The 15495-nt window shown below is 41.4% G+C and overlaps 1 protein-coding gene across 2 annotated transcripts; it reads left to right on the forward strand.

Annotated features, from left to right (window-relative positions):
• The first annotated feature begins 7906 nt into the window (after window positions 1-7906).
• Window positions 7907-15265, forward strand: LOC139952630 (uncharacterized). Of its 2 annotated transcripts, none has more exons than XM_071951833.1 (3): window positions 7907-7972; window positions 11937-12085; window positions 12956-15265. In XM_071951833.1, the coding sequence occupies exons 2-3, from the start codon at window positions 12018-12020 to the stop codon at window positions 13950-13952; spliced, it is 1065 nt and encodes a 354-aa protein (XP_071807934.1). In that variant the 5' UTR covers window positions 7907-7972; window positions 11937-12017; the 3' UTR covers window positions 13953-15265. The 2 variants fall into 2 exon arrangements, with proteins under 2 accessions (XP_071807934.1, XP_071807935.1); XM_071951834.1 differs by lacking the exon at window positions 7907-7972 and adding an exon at window positions 8041-8333.
• The last annotated feature ends 230 nt before the right edge of the window (window positions 15266-15495 follow it).

Consider the following 15495-nt stretch of genomic DNA (forward strand, 5'->3'; position numbering starts at 1 on the left):
GGGTTCGAATCCCCAGCCGTGACACTGTGTCCTTGAGCAAGACACTTAACCATTGCTTCGTCCTTCGGATGGGACGTAAAGCCGTTGGTCCCATGTGTTGTGTAACACATGTAAAAGAACCCAGTACACTTATCGAAAAGAGAAGGGGTTCGCCCCGGTGTTCCTGGTTGTGGCTGCTTAATGCGCCGTGGCACCTTGTAAACCCTTAAAAGGTGCTAAATAATTGGGTCTCAGAATTCATCACTGCAATTACCTATATTTCTGAAAGTTTGTATATACTCAGCGCCTTGAGTACCTTGTTTGGTAGATACGTGCGCTATATAAGACTTCGATATTATAAGCCTTTTTGAGATATGGTGGGCACTATAATAATAATAAATAATAATAATAACAGTAAGACTTGTAATGCGCACGTATCCACCCTGCTAGGTGTTCAAGGCACAGGACTATAGAAGTGCACTGTTCGGTTTGGGTATACATACAGATTTACCCATCAAACCTAATAGTGTCTTAAAGTAAGTGGACACTATTGGTAATTGTCAAAGACCAGTCTTTGCACTTGCTGTATCTCAACATATTATTATGCATAACATCACAAATCTGTGAATATTTCAGCTCAATCCGTCATCGAAGTTGCGAGATGATAATGAAAGAAAAAAAACACCCTTGTCAGACGAGGCTGTGTGCTTTCTGATGATTGATTTCGAGACCTTAAGTTCTAAATCTGAGGTCACGAAATCAAATTCGTGGAAAATTACTTATTTCTCGAAAACTACGTTACTTTAGAGAGAGCCCGTTTCTCACAATGTTTTATGCTATCGACCTCTCCCCATTACTTGTTACCAAGTAAGTTTTGATGCTAACAAATTATTTTGAGTAATACCAATAGTGTCCACTGCCTTTAAGCATCGTGCCCGCCATATCTAATAAAACATGGCTTGTCGTGTTCCCTGTTCGGTGAATGGTGCCTCCTAGTTCAAATAGGGGGCACAATTCAGGGAACATGGCACTAGGCTCCTGCGAACAACCTTTTGGCTAGGACTACGGGGGAAGTCTATCAATCAGCAACGGTCTCTGCGGATCGTATGAGCAACCACTCAACAAATAGCGCCACCAACATCAACAACCATGTACATCCCATGAAAATAAAAGATGCCTGATAACTACCAGTGTTGTCAAATATCCAACCTTTAACAGAAAAGAAACAGAAAACGAGTGAATTGGACACTGAAAAAACTTCGATTGTTAAATTTGGAAATTACCGTGAGAATGTCGGGGATTTGGGGTGTTTTTCTTCTTTTTTGAGATTGTCTGATAGGCCTCAGTGCATGTTTGTTAAACACTCAATCGTGTACAGATGTTAACCAAATTTACAAGTTCTGCAAACGTTCAATTAAAATGAAAATACTTTCCACAATTAGTTGTTTTGTTTCAACAAACACAATGTTTGAATTTGTTGGTAAAACTGTTTCAAAGAATAGCGATCTGTTTTTGATTTGCATTTATGGCTTTCCATAGTTTTCCAACCTGGGTTGGCAAAAAGTCGGGCTGTCACTGCAAAGAAAGGTCTGTAACTCAAATAATGCGATCTCCCTCCACTTGTCCATTGCCGCGCACATTACTATTGAACGTTAGCGGGCGCTGTTGTAAATCTTCCAGATCACCACCACAATCGGTGGAATAGTCGCAACGTGGGTGTGTGGCGTGGAGTTAAGGCCCTACCACAAACGTCTCGCACCAAGACTACATAGGCCTACGCTGGTTGCCTGTTAAGCATCAAAATAACATCCTGCAGCGAGGACCTTGTTTTGGTCGTGAAACCCCCTGCAGTTTTTGTCCATTAGGTTAAAGGGGCTGGGTCTTCATGAAAAAGGCTAGTGGCCCAACATGGAATTAGGAACTCCCACTCAGTTATTTCACGCTTGTGCCCCCCCCCCCGACCCCCCCCCCCCGCATGCGTGCTGTAACTGGGTGAGGGAAAGTGCATGCATAAAATTCAACTGCAGCCACATGCTAGTCTTGGCCAAAGGTAGAGCTCGATAGTGGACAGTGCTACTGTGCTACTGTGCTCGGTTGTAAATCGTTATAGCGCGCCCTCTTACGCCATGATTTAACCAACTTGACTAGCTCTGGAGGTTGAAATCTACTCCGTGGTTAGACTGATCCCCTGTCTTTTTAATAAACTGGTTTTACAGACCCAGCGATTTTATTAGAGAAAATTATTTCGTTTGATAAACATGTAGTGAAGTGATTAGCTTTCCATATCATTGTGCGATCGGTCCGAGTTGTTTTTTTCTTCAGATGAATGTCTGCACAGCGTGCACGCAATAATTATGTAAAATTATTTATATTAGAACATGAACGAAGGATTTGACTACGGAATCTCCATTTGAAATGAAGTCAACAAAAATAATATGCTTTTGGAAGGAGGTTGACAGAGGATCAAGGTTGGTCTCTGACGTTTTTTAAAGAGCCCCGAAGTGTGACGTCATCAGCTACTTCATCCGAGCATGGAGGTAGAAATACGGACTGATTCACCTTGCTGGATCTGGTTCAATTTGCTGGATCAAGTGTTAGATAAAATGGTAACTCGACTTACTGACATAATTCATCTCACCAAGTCGATTTAGATAAAATTGTCAATCGACTTGGTTAGATAATAAATATGTCAGTAGGTCGACTTGTTGCCTTATCTTAGTCGACTAGGTGAGATCAATTATGTTAGTAAGTTGACTAACCATTTTATCGAAGTCGACTTGATGAGATATATAAATTAATTAGTGGCTATAAGTCAACTGATTGCTTTGAAAAAGTCGACTTTGAAAAAGTCGACTTTGAAAAAGTCGACTGATAAAATTATGTCGGTAAGTTTACTTATTCAACGAAATAAGTCGTCTCGATGAGATATTTAATTATTTCGGTAACTCGATGTGCTTAGAGCAAGGAACAGATGTGAGATGGCACTCTTGGAGCTCCGTATAAAACACAGCAGCCAATGTTATTGTAACGTTCCATTGAAAGGTCAAATAATGCTGTCCAACTTTAATTTGACTTGTTACATTGGCTTACCAACACCGAGCGCCAACACTATAGTCAGCTGGGCGACACTTGTGGTCTGTGAACCAACGATGAGTGATGTTCCAATCAGTGCTCCACTCGCCATGACCATGACGCGGGTACCAAGTAAGGCCTCCAGCGGTTGTGCGAATGGACCTGTAAAGGCAGCCACAAAAAGGTCACCTGGAAGTGGTATTTTGTCAAAATAAAGCTTGTGTCACTAAAATAATGTGTTTTGAGGAGTCGAATGTGAATAAACAGTTAACTACGGTTCTACAAAATTAGTTTAAAAGTAGGCCCGACCAGAGAGGGCGCGCTGTTCGTGACGTCATTCGAGGCACGATATTTGAAGAAAAAATGTGTAGTCTGGTCCCGTCCGTACACTACGTCTGGACTGATCGGTATGATGCTGTACAGAACTACGGTCACGGAGCAGACTGTACGCACTGTATGGCTGCTGTGTGGACGGTCCACTCGGATTCCCCAGCACGGTGAATCGCATGCAGTGCTAACACAAGATATTGACGCTAGGCGCAAGCTAAAAATTGCCCCCAAAGTTGAAATAATACCAGATTTTGTTCACGTTAGGCAAATGCTCCTTTGGGTTCGTTACGTCTTTCAGGTACCTTCTTCGACTTCCCACAAGCTGGAAAAATTGTTGGGATGGCGTCATGTTTTAAAAAAGAACTTTTCTCTTCATGTCAAAATGTGTGATGTATTCTGGATTCTCGAAGCACGACGGCTCAAAGTGTTTGCTGCACAGTGCTGGAATACGTCGGACCGGACCACTTTGAAAACTGTTTTGAGGCTCCGAAATGAAGCATCTGAAAACACACAACTTCGTGTGACAAGGGTGTTTTTTTCTTTCATTCAAACTTTCACAGGTTTGTTATTTTATGCGTAGTTGAGATACGCACACAAGATGGTTATTGGCCATTACCAATAGTGTCCAGTATATCAATGGTAGTAAAACGCACTCTTTCAAACTATTTCTTCTGAAATTCCCACCTATTATTTTAATTCAATGCCGATCGACAACATTAATTTGAATGTCTAAAAAAAAACTTAAAGGCAGAGTGTTTGAGATTCATATTTCTGTGGTGTCAAACTATCATCTATGCGTTCCCTTGCTATATTTGGCTGGGTTCAGTGTTCTTAATATAATGGAATACCACGACGTTGTTTAAAGCCAGTGGACACCATTGGTAATTGTCAAAGACCAGTCTTCTCACTTGGTGTATCTCAACGCATGCATAAAATAACAAACCTATGAAAATTTGAGCTCAATCGGTCATCAAAGTTGCGAGATAACTATGAAAGAAAAAATCACCCTTTTCACACGAAGTTGTGTGTTTGCAGATGCTTGATTTCGAGACCTCAAATTCTAAACCTGAGGTCTCGAAATCAAATTCGTGGAAAATTACTTCTTTCTCGATAACTACTCCACTTCAGATGGAGCTGTTTCTCACAAGGTTTTGTACCACCAACCTCTCCCCGTTACTCGTTACAAAGTAAGGTTTTATGCTAATTATTATTTTGAGTAATAGTGTCCACTGCCTTTAACGTTTTTATTTTCTCAGTGACATTCTGCTAAGTAGTTCATGCCAACTTAGTTTTCATCTGTCTTGATAATTGGTTTATAAACCAGAATTACGTCGACAAGGCAAAACACAAATATGATCCTATATTGTCTGAAAAGATTTACATATTACAACTCATTCTAGTACCCTCATTTTGTAAAAAATGTCATTATTCTATGCAGAAATCCGCAAAACATGTGGAATGGTTATTAACAAAAAAAAATTCCGTCCATTGCCTGCCCGTGTCATAGGAAAATCTGTCCCCGGGGGTTCCCAAGCAGCAAAATAACAAGGAGGGGAAGAGTCGAAAAAGTGCACTATCGGAAATGGTCGCCATTATTGGGTGGGGATAGTCTTGGTGCAAGACGTTTCTCTTTTCCCTTTCACGCACACCGCGGCCAATTCACCAACCGCACCGACTCACCTGACTAAGTCCACTCACCGCCCCGGCGGGCGGTGAGTGGAGGTAGGTGAGTCGGTGCGGGGTCTGTCGGTGAATTGGCCGCGGTGTGCGTGAAAGGGAAACGAGAAACGTCTTGCACCAAGACTAGGGTGGGGATTGCACAGTTGGGGATAGGGAAGGGGTAGGGGAGGGGGATAGAATCCCCGCCACAATGGAACTCTTTTGTTGCAGTTTGTTGTCACAATGAACTGTTAGCTATTTGTATAGCCGTCCTTGTGTTGCACGGCGAGCGCGCGTACCGGGTGGGGGTGGGGGCATACTTGTCACATCAGCAACCACCAATCGCTATAGCAATCATCCACCCAATCAGCCACGTCTTCGCTGTAAACTGTTCCATAAGTGTTGGCAACATCACTCCTAGACTTTTGATAAGTCCTCCCCATAGGAAATTATGTCATGTGGAGACAGAGGACACCGTACCAGCCCTGACGGCTCCCTAGGAAGGAGTTTTCGTTTTGTACGATGGTTATGCGAGTCCTGTTACTGGTGTATAACCATAGAGCTGTATCGAAGTTCATTTATATAGCTCTATGGGTATAATAGATTTACCAGGGGGTGCAGGGGTTAATACAGGTGTTGGAATACAAATAAATAAATACAACATAAACATCGCGAAATACAATAGCGTAACAGTTGAACCTCGATATATACATGCACAAATTCATGCATGCATTTTATATCCGTTATTAAACGCTAAACAATAATTTCGTCTTTGTAAGCAGACTAAAACACACCAAATAGACACGCTAAAAATTACAATAAAGTGTGATAATAATAAGCAATCCCTCGATGGCGAGGAAGATGTTCTCAAATAAACCGTAAAGTAATTAGTCTTGGAGGCAGTTACTGTCTATTATATCGTCGACGTCATGAATAGGGTTTTTGACGTTGGCCCAGTCTGATCAAGAGAGGGCATATTTTATTATATTTTGACGCGAACGAATCAGACGCTGAGGAATCTGGGCCCAATTTCATGGCTCTGCTTACCGTAAGCACGGAATCGGCGCTTACGGAAGCAGGGAATTCTGTGCTTACGGCAAGCGTATTTCACGGGTTAGCGGCGAATTTGGGCTTCTGCGCGTGCGTACTCCACTTTACTAGCCATTCTACGCTTACAAGGCTAGCGCAGAAATTCGGCACTTGCACGTACGCGGGGAATCGTGATCGTAAGCGCAGAATTCGGCGGTAAGCAGAGCCATGAAATTGGGCCCAGCAGTTTATTCAGCCCATGGTATAGACGGGCGCTTTTGTTATTGACTAACTTAGGCTTGGTGGTCAAGGTACCATACCAACGAAAAACAGCATGCTGCCCTATCAGTCGATGATGTCATCGTTAGCCAATCACCCGTGCAAGAAAACCAATCTGTCTAAATAGTTGACTTTTTCGTAATGTGAGATTTGGATTAACGGTGAAATCGCTGTATCCTGACTGGACTAGGAACGATCCGGTCTCGGTTTAAACATTTCCAGGTAGAATATGAAATAATCTATCCATACATACTAATTGGGGACTGTTGCCGACGTTCATAACGGGAAAATTTGCCGTGTTTTTGTGACTTGTTTTCTCCGTTTTTGAAGCCATTTTTCACGTACAAATTTCTCTTTTTAAAATTTGAGTTGCACCGATTGTTTTTATACATAATGACAGCCTCTTCGTTTCAATTTACTGGTACATTATTTTGGTTGAGACTTTTCATTAAAGGCTGAAAATGACCGAATTCCATAAGCCCTTTTGACTAATTAGCATTCAAACCGAGGTCACGCATGAAAAAACGCCACATATCCCTGTAGATAAATAACAATGGGGATTAGTGTACTGCAGGCTAGGTAGACTGAATATTAAAAAGTCTGGTTCCCCACGTTTACCCAATCATTCCCCATTATGAGACTATAGTCTTAACTCTTTGTGAAACCCACCAAGCACTGTTTGCCGATCCATGACGAGTCCACAATTTGTTTTAGTACAGAAATGTATGGAGACGAAAAATAAATAAACAAATGAATAAAAGATATGGGTTTTACAATAGCTATTTGATTCAAGTTACTTGTGCAATACGGCCCGTGTTCCGCCCCAAAGGAGACGTAGACGGAGGAATTGGCACTGAATATAAATATTATAAATTCGCCGGCGGGGCTCATAAGCCTACTGCATCCTTAATTATGACAATTTATAGTCAATAGTCCGTTTTGTTGTCACACAATATACATAATAATTTTATGTGAAATTCACTTTGGTTTGTGAGTCTTAAAAATATATACAGGTGCCATGGCAAAAACTGTCCGCTGGCAATAAGCGTCCGCTCATTAGCATATTGCGTTCTAATTGGTCAAGCGTCTATGACGTCACATTGTTTACGGAAGCTTGCTATAGTGCATATAGTGTCCGCGGTTAGCGTGCATCATCATTGCGTGCTTATAGTGGCATAATTTCCACTTATTTTGTCATTATTTGGCTGTATCATAAAATATTAGTTCAATGGGGGGACATAATACAAAACACCTCTAAACATCCAGCCACATAAATTACATTCCACTTATTTTGTCATTATTTGGCTGTATCATAAAATATTAATTCAATGGGGGGACATAATACAATACCTCTAAACAACCAGCCACATAAATTATAATTGAGTGATGTAATTTTAAAATAATAATGATAATCACCGCAAGCAAACCTGTATCTAATTATAATTGATTAGTCTGCGAACCCTATCAATAACTTCAATATTGTGCGTGTTGTCAAGCGTGGTTGTAAGGAACCCACACACATCATGAGTCAACAAAATTACGTCAGTTTGCGCCTGCGTACTGATGTTACTACAACAAAAATGGCGTCACGCCAACGTGATGGGGTTGTTTTCTTCATGAAATAGTAAGTGATTATTATGCAATTAGGAAACTTTAGAATCATTTTAGCTACTCAATATTTCGTTTAAAGATGTGATGTACAGGTGCTGATACTTTGTGGGTTTTATGTGTGCATTTAATTGACATTTATTGGTACATAAGAGTTATTTTTGGGGCTCACACTCTCAATAATAACCGTGGCCAAACTGATGTGATAATATTCCTAGACTTTAGCAAGGCTTTTTAGCAAGTGCCTCACCATCGCCTGTCAGCCAAGCTGAAGCTCCAATTATATGGTATCAGAGGGGACACGGCAAACTGGATAAGTTCGTTCCTGAGAGATCGAGAACAGATTGTGTCAATAAATGGCACCTCTTCGTCTTGGGGTAAGGTAACATCAGGGAATTCAGGGGTGTACGCCTAGCCACCTGGCCACATACATGTAAATCGGTCCAATCCACTCCGTATCCTTTGCCCCAGCACCACTGTCACTGATATAAAAATCTTTTGCTTCCTTGAAAAAACCATCTGCATCATAAAACTTACCGATCTAATGCTTCAGAAGTTGCAGAGAGCCCTACACTTAGAATTGTTCAAATAGGTAAGGTATCACAGGTTTTGAGTAAAATTCAAATGAATTTTGACTTGAGTGTGAATTTTCCACTTCCTCTCTTTTTTTACAGCTACACTACTAATGCCGATTGTCCCCTGACCGTGTGCATATTTTTTTCCCAGGACAATTATGTAGATAGAATCATCTGCACACATTTGTCCTGGAAAGAAAATATACCCAATCCGCGCTTTGTGTACAAACATTTATGGACACGCGTCTGGGAACTATTCTTCGTAGTTCCCAGACGCAGGTCCAAATGTTTGTACACAAAGCACGGATTGGGTATTTTTTTCTTTCTAGGACGAACGTGTGCAGAGAGTTTTACACGTTTGTCCAATTCCAAGTGTAGGGGTAGGGCTATCTGCAACTTCTGAAGCATTAGATCTGTAAGTTTCATGATGCAGATTGTTTTTTCAAGGAAGCGAAAGATTTTTATATCAGTGGTGCGTGCTGGGGCCAAGGATACGGAGTGGATTTGACCGATTTATGGGGCTAGGGTACGCCAAATCGGGCTAGGGTACGCCAAGGTTCGGTTCTGGGGCCAGCCCTGTTTCTCATACACATCAACGATATCCAGGACCAAGTGCAATCCAGTTTGAGGCTTTTTGCTGGCAACAATGTCATCTATCGTGAAATACATTGCCAGGAAGATCACTGCAAGCTCCAGTGCGACATAGCAATTCTCACTGAGTGGTCTGCAAAATGGTTGATGCACTTCAATATCAACAAATGTGCTTCACTAACTATCACCAAAAAGCGCAAGCCCAGCCTCTTCCTTGGAACCTTACTCGCATCAGTAGACCAGCACGATTACTTGGGAGTCACAGTGACACGTGATCTCTGCTGGAACATCCACCACCAGAAAAAAATCAGTAAAGTCAGCAGCACTCTTGGTCTTCTTCGCAGAACCCTCACTCACTGCACTCAAACTGTCAAAACAACAGCCTACAAAACCTTAGTTTGTCTGCAAATGGAATACGCCTCAGAAGTCTGGAGTCCACACACAATAGATGGTCAAATACGGCTTGAGCAAACACAAAGGTCAGCAGCACGCTTCATCTATAACGATTATCGAAGAACAACCTCGGTCACAGTGCTCATTAACAGCCTGGTATGGGAAACCCTTTATGTAAGACGCCTCCTTGCACAGTCCACCATGTTCTTTAAAATACACCATGGTCTCGTCAACATCCAAATGCCACCATCTATCAAGCCAGCTACATACATCGCAGACAGGATCACACTCTCAAATATACTATACCAGATGCCTCTAATGACCAATACAAATTTTCATTCTACCCAAGAACAGTTCGGATCTGGAATCATCTACCCTCTACAGCAGTCTATGTGCCATCCATCTCAGCATTCCAACAGGTTGCCCTGTCAGCAATTAGAGTCCTACGACCTCTGGCTAGCTCTAGGATGCTGTAAACCCAGTCTTGCACAATGTAAATAGTGCACAACCTTCTCGTTTCCTTTTTATTTATTTGTTCTCTTCGCACCCTGCACCGTCGACCAATGATGCCACCAACGCACCATCCCAGCTTAGCTTCCTACGTGAGCTGTTTAGGGATTTAATTACTCAAGACTCAAGTTAGGTCAGGACATAAATAACCAGTCACATCGCACAGTGCCCAGTGTGAACCCGATGTCGGTCACTTCGGGTTCGTACCCTTCATACCCAAGTCACTTCGTCATGTTCGTACCCAAGTCACTTCGTACCCAAATTGTTGTACCCAAGTCACTTCGTACCCAAGTCATTTCGTACCCGAGTCACTTTGTACCCCAATTGTCTGATTCTGGCAGAAGTGGCCGGCCTTATTATTATTAATATTATTTACTTTCATGACATGTGGACATCGTAGATCACTTCATACCCAAGTCACTTTGTACCCATTGTCGTACTGGGATACAGTATATAGTTATTATATCGGCCTACAACTAGTGGATGTTGGACACTTTGTACCTGTGCCACTTCGTACCTTCAAGACACTTTGTACCTTCGTTCGGGACACTTCTTACCGTTGGCGGGGTACGAAGGGGTACCAGTCACTTCGGCACCTTGCAGACTCGTCACCTGCAACCTCGGCACCCACAGACTCGGCACATGTACAAATACAAACTCGGCACCCAGTTGAAAAAGTTTGATTTTCACACTGCGTGGTAGGCCAAAGGGAGTAACTATAGAATACAGGGCCACACTCGGCGACAGACCTAACCCTAACCGTAACCCTAATGTCCGGGGTACGAAGTGGCAATGGTACGAAGTGTCTTGACACCCAACTACTTCCAGGTTCATTTACAAGCTTGTACAAGATTGTTATGTGCATTCACAAACTGCTTTACTTGCCAACATCACCCATCCTACCCATTCCTCAAACTCATGGATTCTCGCCAAATTTCTGCGTGAATCCATTTTGATTCTCGCAGAGTCTAAGGAAATTCTAGGCCTGCCCAAATCCCTTATACTTTTTTTTAGGAATACACAATCTGGGGAACGCTACTGCAGAAACGCTTCTCAGATTCAAATTTGGGAGCACAAAAATGTATTCTTTTTAGTACTATACCACATGTTTTTTATGATGCTTTTTATATTGAAAGCTGTGATGTTTTGTGATAAACAAGGTTTAAGCCCCGGTTTGGTAAAGGGTTTCAACATTTGCTGGATAGAAACTTAAAAACTAGGTGTCCAAATTCTTCAATAAAAGTACAATTACATTTACATGTAAATGACATAAAACGGAGCGTTCAAAAGACACCTCATACACTCCTGGCTCTGGCTAACACTATGGTGTGGAATGTTGCTCCGCTTAAAGGGTCTATGTTCTTGTTCCTTACACAAAACACAATGCCCACAGATTTACATTAAACTTACACAGTTTGAAGATTATGATAGTGGAAAGCTTCCCTTGAAATTTTACTCACTAAGGTGCTGTAGTTTTTTAGAAATGAGTAAAACAAATAATTTTCGCCTCAGTTTTAGCATGTAAAAACGTATTAACCAGTTATGCTATGATTATGGTTTAATACCATAACTGGTTAATGGGATTTTACATGCTAAAATAATTTTTACTCATGTGAGACGAACATTATTTTGTGATTTGTTTTACTCATTTTTCCAAAAACTACAGAACCTCAGTTAGTATTACTTGAAGGGAAGCTTTCCACTATCATTATCTTCAAACCCTGTAAAGTTAATGAAATCTGTGGACATTTTGAAAAAAGTACCCTGTATCCTCTAAGGCCCACACGTACAAGAATATGTCTTTGGTAACAGGGAGTAAAATTTAGTTAAAGTGAGGGTCGGAAGCAGTACTTCTCCTTTTTTATAAAAATACAACAGAATTTTAACAGCTTTTGTTGACGTTAATTTTAGGCTATCATCATCTGGATCAAAGGATAATAACAAATACTAGTATAGAAGTCCACCACTCTTCACCCACTACCCTGAGACAAGATGGCTGAAGAAGCGGAGGAAGATCGTCTTCAGGTGATGTTCAAGAAGCTACGAGTAGACCCAGCTTGGTGAGTCTTCCTTACCCAGCTATTTATTACTGGTGTTGTAGTCTGTTTTGTTTTATTTTGGTCAGCTACATTATTTATTTATTTATTTGTTTTTCTTCGTATTATCGCCCAACTCACAAGGCAGAACGGCCACTTCAAGGTGAGGCTGTCGACCCAGATCATCTGTAACCAGGGACACACCTACTCCTGGGGCTGAAACAGGGTTACCCTTTTCACACTATGTACATGGAAGGTTAAAGGCATGGGTATCATTCACGAGGAACCAGGCTGATAGAGCAGAATGCACTACCTTCCCAACAAAGGTTAAGAGCACCGAATTCAAACTTTGGTGTTTCTGATCAGCAGAGTGTGGGTGCAAAACCCCAGCCGTGACACTGTGTCCTTGAGCAAGACACCAAACCATTGCTTCGTCCTTTGGATGGGACGTAAAGTCATTGGTCCCATGTGTTGTGTAACGCATGTAAAAGCACCCAGTGCACTTATCAAAAAGAGAAGGGGTTCGCCCCAGTGTTCCTGGTTGTGGCTGCTTAATGCGCCGTAGCACCTTGTAAACCCTTATAAGGTGCTAAATAATTGGGTCTCAGAATTCATCACTGCAATAACCTTTCTGAAAGTTTGTATATACTCAGCGCCTTGAGCACCTTGTTTGGTGGATATGTGCGCTATACAAGACTTTGATATACAAAGCAATTCTGGTTTAAGTGTATTGCTCTAGAGCACAAGTATTATGACAGGGATTCAACATCAAACCCACCCTTTTCAGAAAAATGTTTACCTTCAAATAAGAACCTACTTGCCGCTCTTGAAACATGGCCTACATTGACAAACAATCAGTTAAATTGTTTACATTTTTTATTCACCTTTTTATAGGTCTTCTGTGGGATCTACCAGCCTGCTGGTGCCACACACAGAGTATCCGATTGACAGAGAAACCAAAGCAAGGAAAACAGGTCTTAGAAAGAGCAGCCTCCGCAGCACTAAACACAGGGTAGAGCCTTATTCCACAAGCTGTGCATTGACTGCTACATTTGGTGAGCTCCCTTGTGCTGTGGATAAGGGAAAGTGCTCCTCATCAACCTGTCTGTGCGTTGAGAAGACTGTTGAAAGCAAGAAGGTGAATGCAGCCAGTGCTGAAACAATAAAGACCAACTCTGATCAGCAGGAGAAGGAAACCAACTCAAAAGAGCAGGCCTCTACATGCAGTCATAGACCTTACGTTGGCTTTGAGTCAAGCACTCTCAGAAATCCTTTAACAAAGATTTGCATCAGGAAAGACAAGGAGATATTTGGTGCTACAAATAAAGTCAAGTCCGTCGCCTCATTCAAGACACTCGCAACCATCGAAGAAGAGACAACCGATACCCTACCACCGCACGAGAGACCTAGCGAGACCAATTCACCCGTGAAGTTTCAGTGTAGCTGTAAGTCCACAGCCAGTAAGCACAACACAACTGCTGGAAAGCCCACTCGACGACTAACCCGACACCGTAAAGCAAAATTAGAAGCCCGGAGCCAATCATTTCATGGCTCTCGCACTTTCGCCACATACAGAGACAACACGAGGCTCTGTAAACTTGGGACTCCTGGTGCTGTACAAAAACCCTTGCATAATGCCAAAGCAGTGGTGAAATCCAGCACCATGAAATCAGACTCGCCGCTCCAGGGCTGGACTCAGACCCTTGCCAACGCCAGTAGTAGCGCCATGTCTTCACCTCCACGCTCTGAGTTTTCATGCTCTCAGCAAGCTCGATTCACTCACGACATCTCATTTGATGATACAACGGCTGACGATCTGGCTGGGTACTTTGAAAATTTGGTTTATATTCCTAAAAAGATGTCCGAAATGGCAGAAATGATGTACACATAGCTCAATATCTGTTTAAAACTTTTGACTGACATTATTTTTTAAGTCAATGAGTTACATATAGAGATTGTGCATACCATTTAGCATTAAGCTGTTTTCATTTTTCTGCGAAGTCAAAGAATGAGGAAAAATGTTTTCTTATATTTTATTTATTGTAGTTCTATCTTTTTTCTTCGTTTTCCAAAGTTGCAGCTTAATGCTAGTCGCTGGGTCATCATGCGATGAAGCATAGGCTGCCCTTACCATCCCCACCCCTTAGCAACAGTTTTAGCACCTTTATCACAGAAATGTCGTGCTAGGCATTTTGGGGAATATTGTAACCAAATTAAAATATCATCGCTTTACTTTCTCCCTCATTTAATAATAATAACGTGTTTATTTTATAGTGCATTTTACAATAACATATCAAAGTGCTTTATATGTTAGGCCTAGTGCCCTGGTCGTTTGACCAATTATCATTCTTGTAATCTTTCTCAGCTCCCTGTGGATTATACAGGCAGGGCAGACAGGTCAGGCAGCGCAGATAGGTCACTCTGAAGGTTTTTCAAACACAATTTCAACCTCTACCCTCACAGGTAGACCCATTTATGCCCCTGGGTGAAGAGAAGCAATTATGGTTAAGTGTCTTGCTGGAGGACACATGTGCCATGACCAGGATTCGAACCCACATCCCGATGACAAAACTGTCCGAACTTGAATTCAATGCTCTAAACTTTAGAAATTGTTATGAGTTATTTAATTCTGGATCTTCAGAATCTGCGTAGAATGATTGTACATGTTTATTGTTTAATTATTGAGGACTCATGTGCCATGACCGGGATTCGAACCCACATCCCAATGACAAAACAATCAGAACTTGAATTCAATGCTCTAAACTTTAGAAACTTTTTGAGTTATTTAATTCTGGATGTTCAGAAACTGCCTAGAATGATTGTATATTGTTTATTTGAATGTTCATATAAATGCAGCTTGCCTGGTATTTGTGTGAACAATTTTATTGGAATTGAGTGTAAAAGATTGAACAAAGCATCAATATTTATGAAAATAATGTGTAGATTCATAGACAGACAAAGTGGATGTGTATATTAATTATTTATTATTTAAGTATTTTAGAATACAAGGTAATATTTTACTTAAGTAAAGAATGTTTTTAAACTGAAAAGTGAGAGCGGCTGGATAAGGAATTTCTGACAGTTGACCTTGTAAAAATATCAATTGGAAACAATGGTACCCTTACAATTTATAAAGCAGATGTAGGGCCTAATAGCTCTGTGTTTATAACATTGTAATAAATCTGTATGGTTTCACGCTTAAAACCTCTTTTGACTCTTGCTCTGTGTGGGATTTACCGGTTATCATAACCCCCCCCCCCCCCTGTCCCCTCACCCTATTCTTCAGGGACTGTCTTTGACCATTGTTCCAAAATTATCCAAACCATTCACAAGTGTCTTGTCCTGTAATCTAATGAATCTTTTTTTGAAAAGTCTTTGTCCTTAAATGTTGTAAGAAAAAACATTCCTGTTAACTAGGTCAGACCTGGAATTTT

The sequence above is a fragment of the Asterias amurensis genome, chromosome 20, assembly GCF_032118995.1.
Source record: "Asterias amurensis chromosome 20, ASM3211899v1".
In the NCBI taxonomy this organism is placed as follows: domain Eukaryota; kingdom Metazoa; phylum Echinodermata; class Asteroidea; order Forcipulatida; family Asteriidae; genus Asterias; species Asterias amurensis.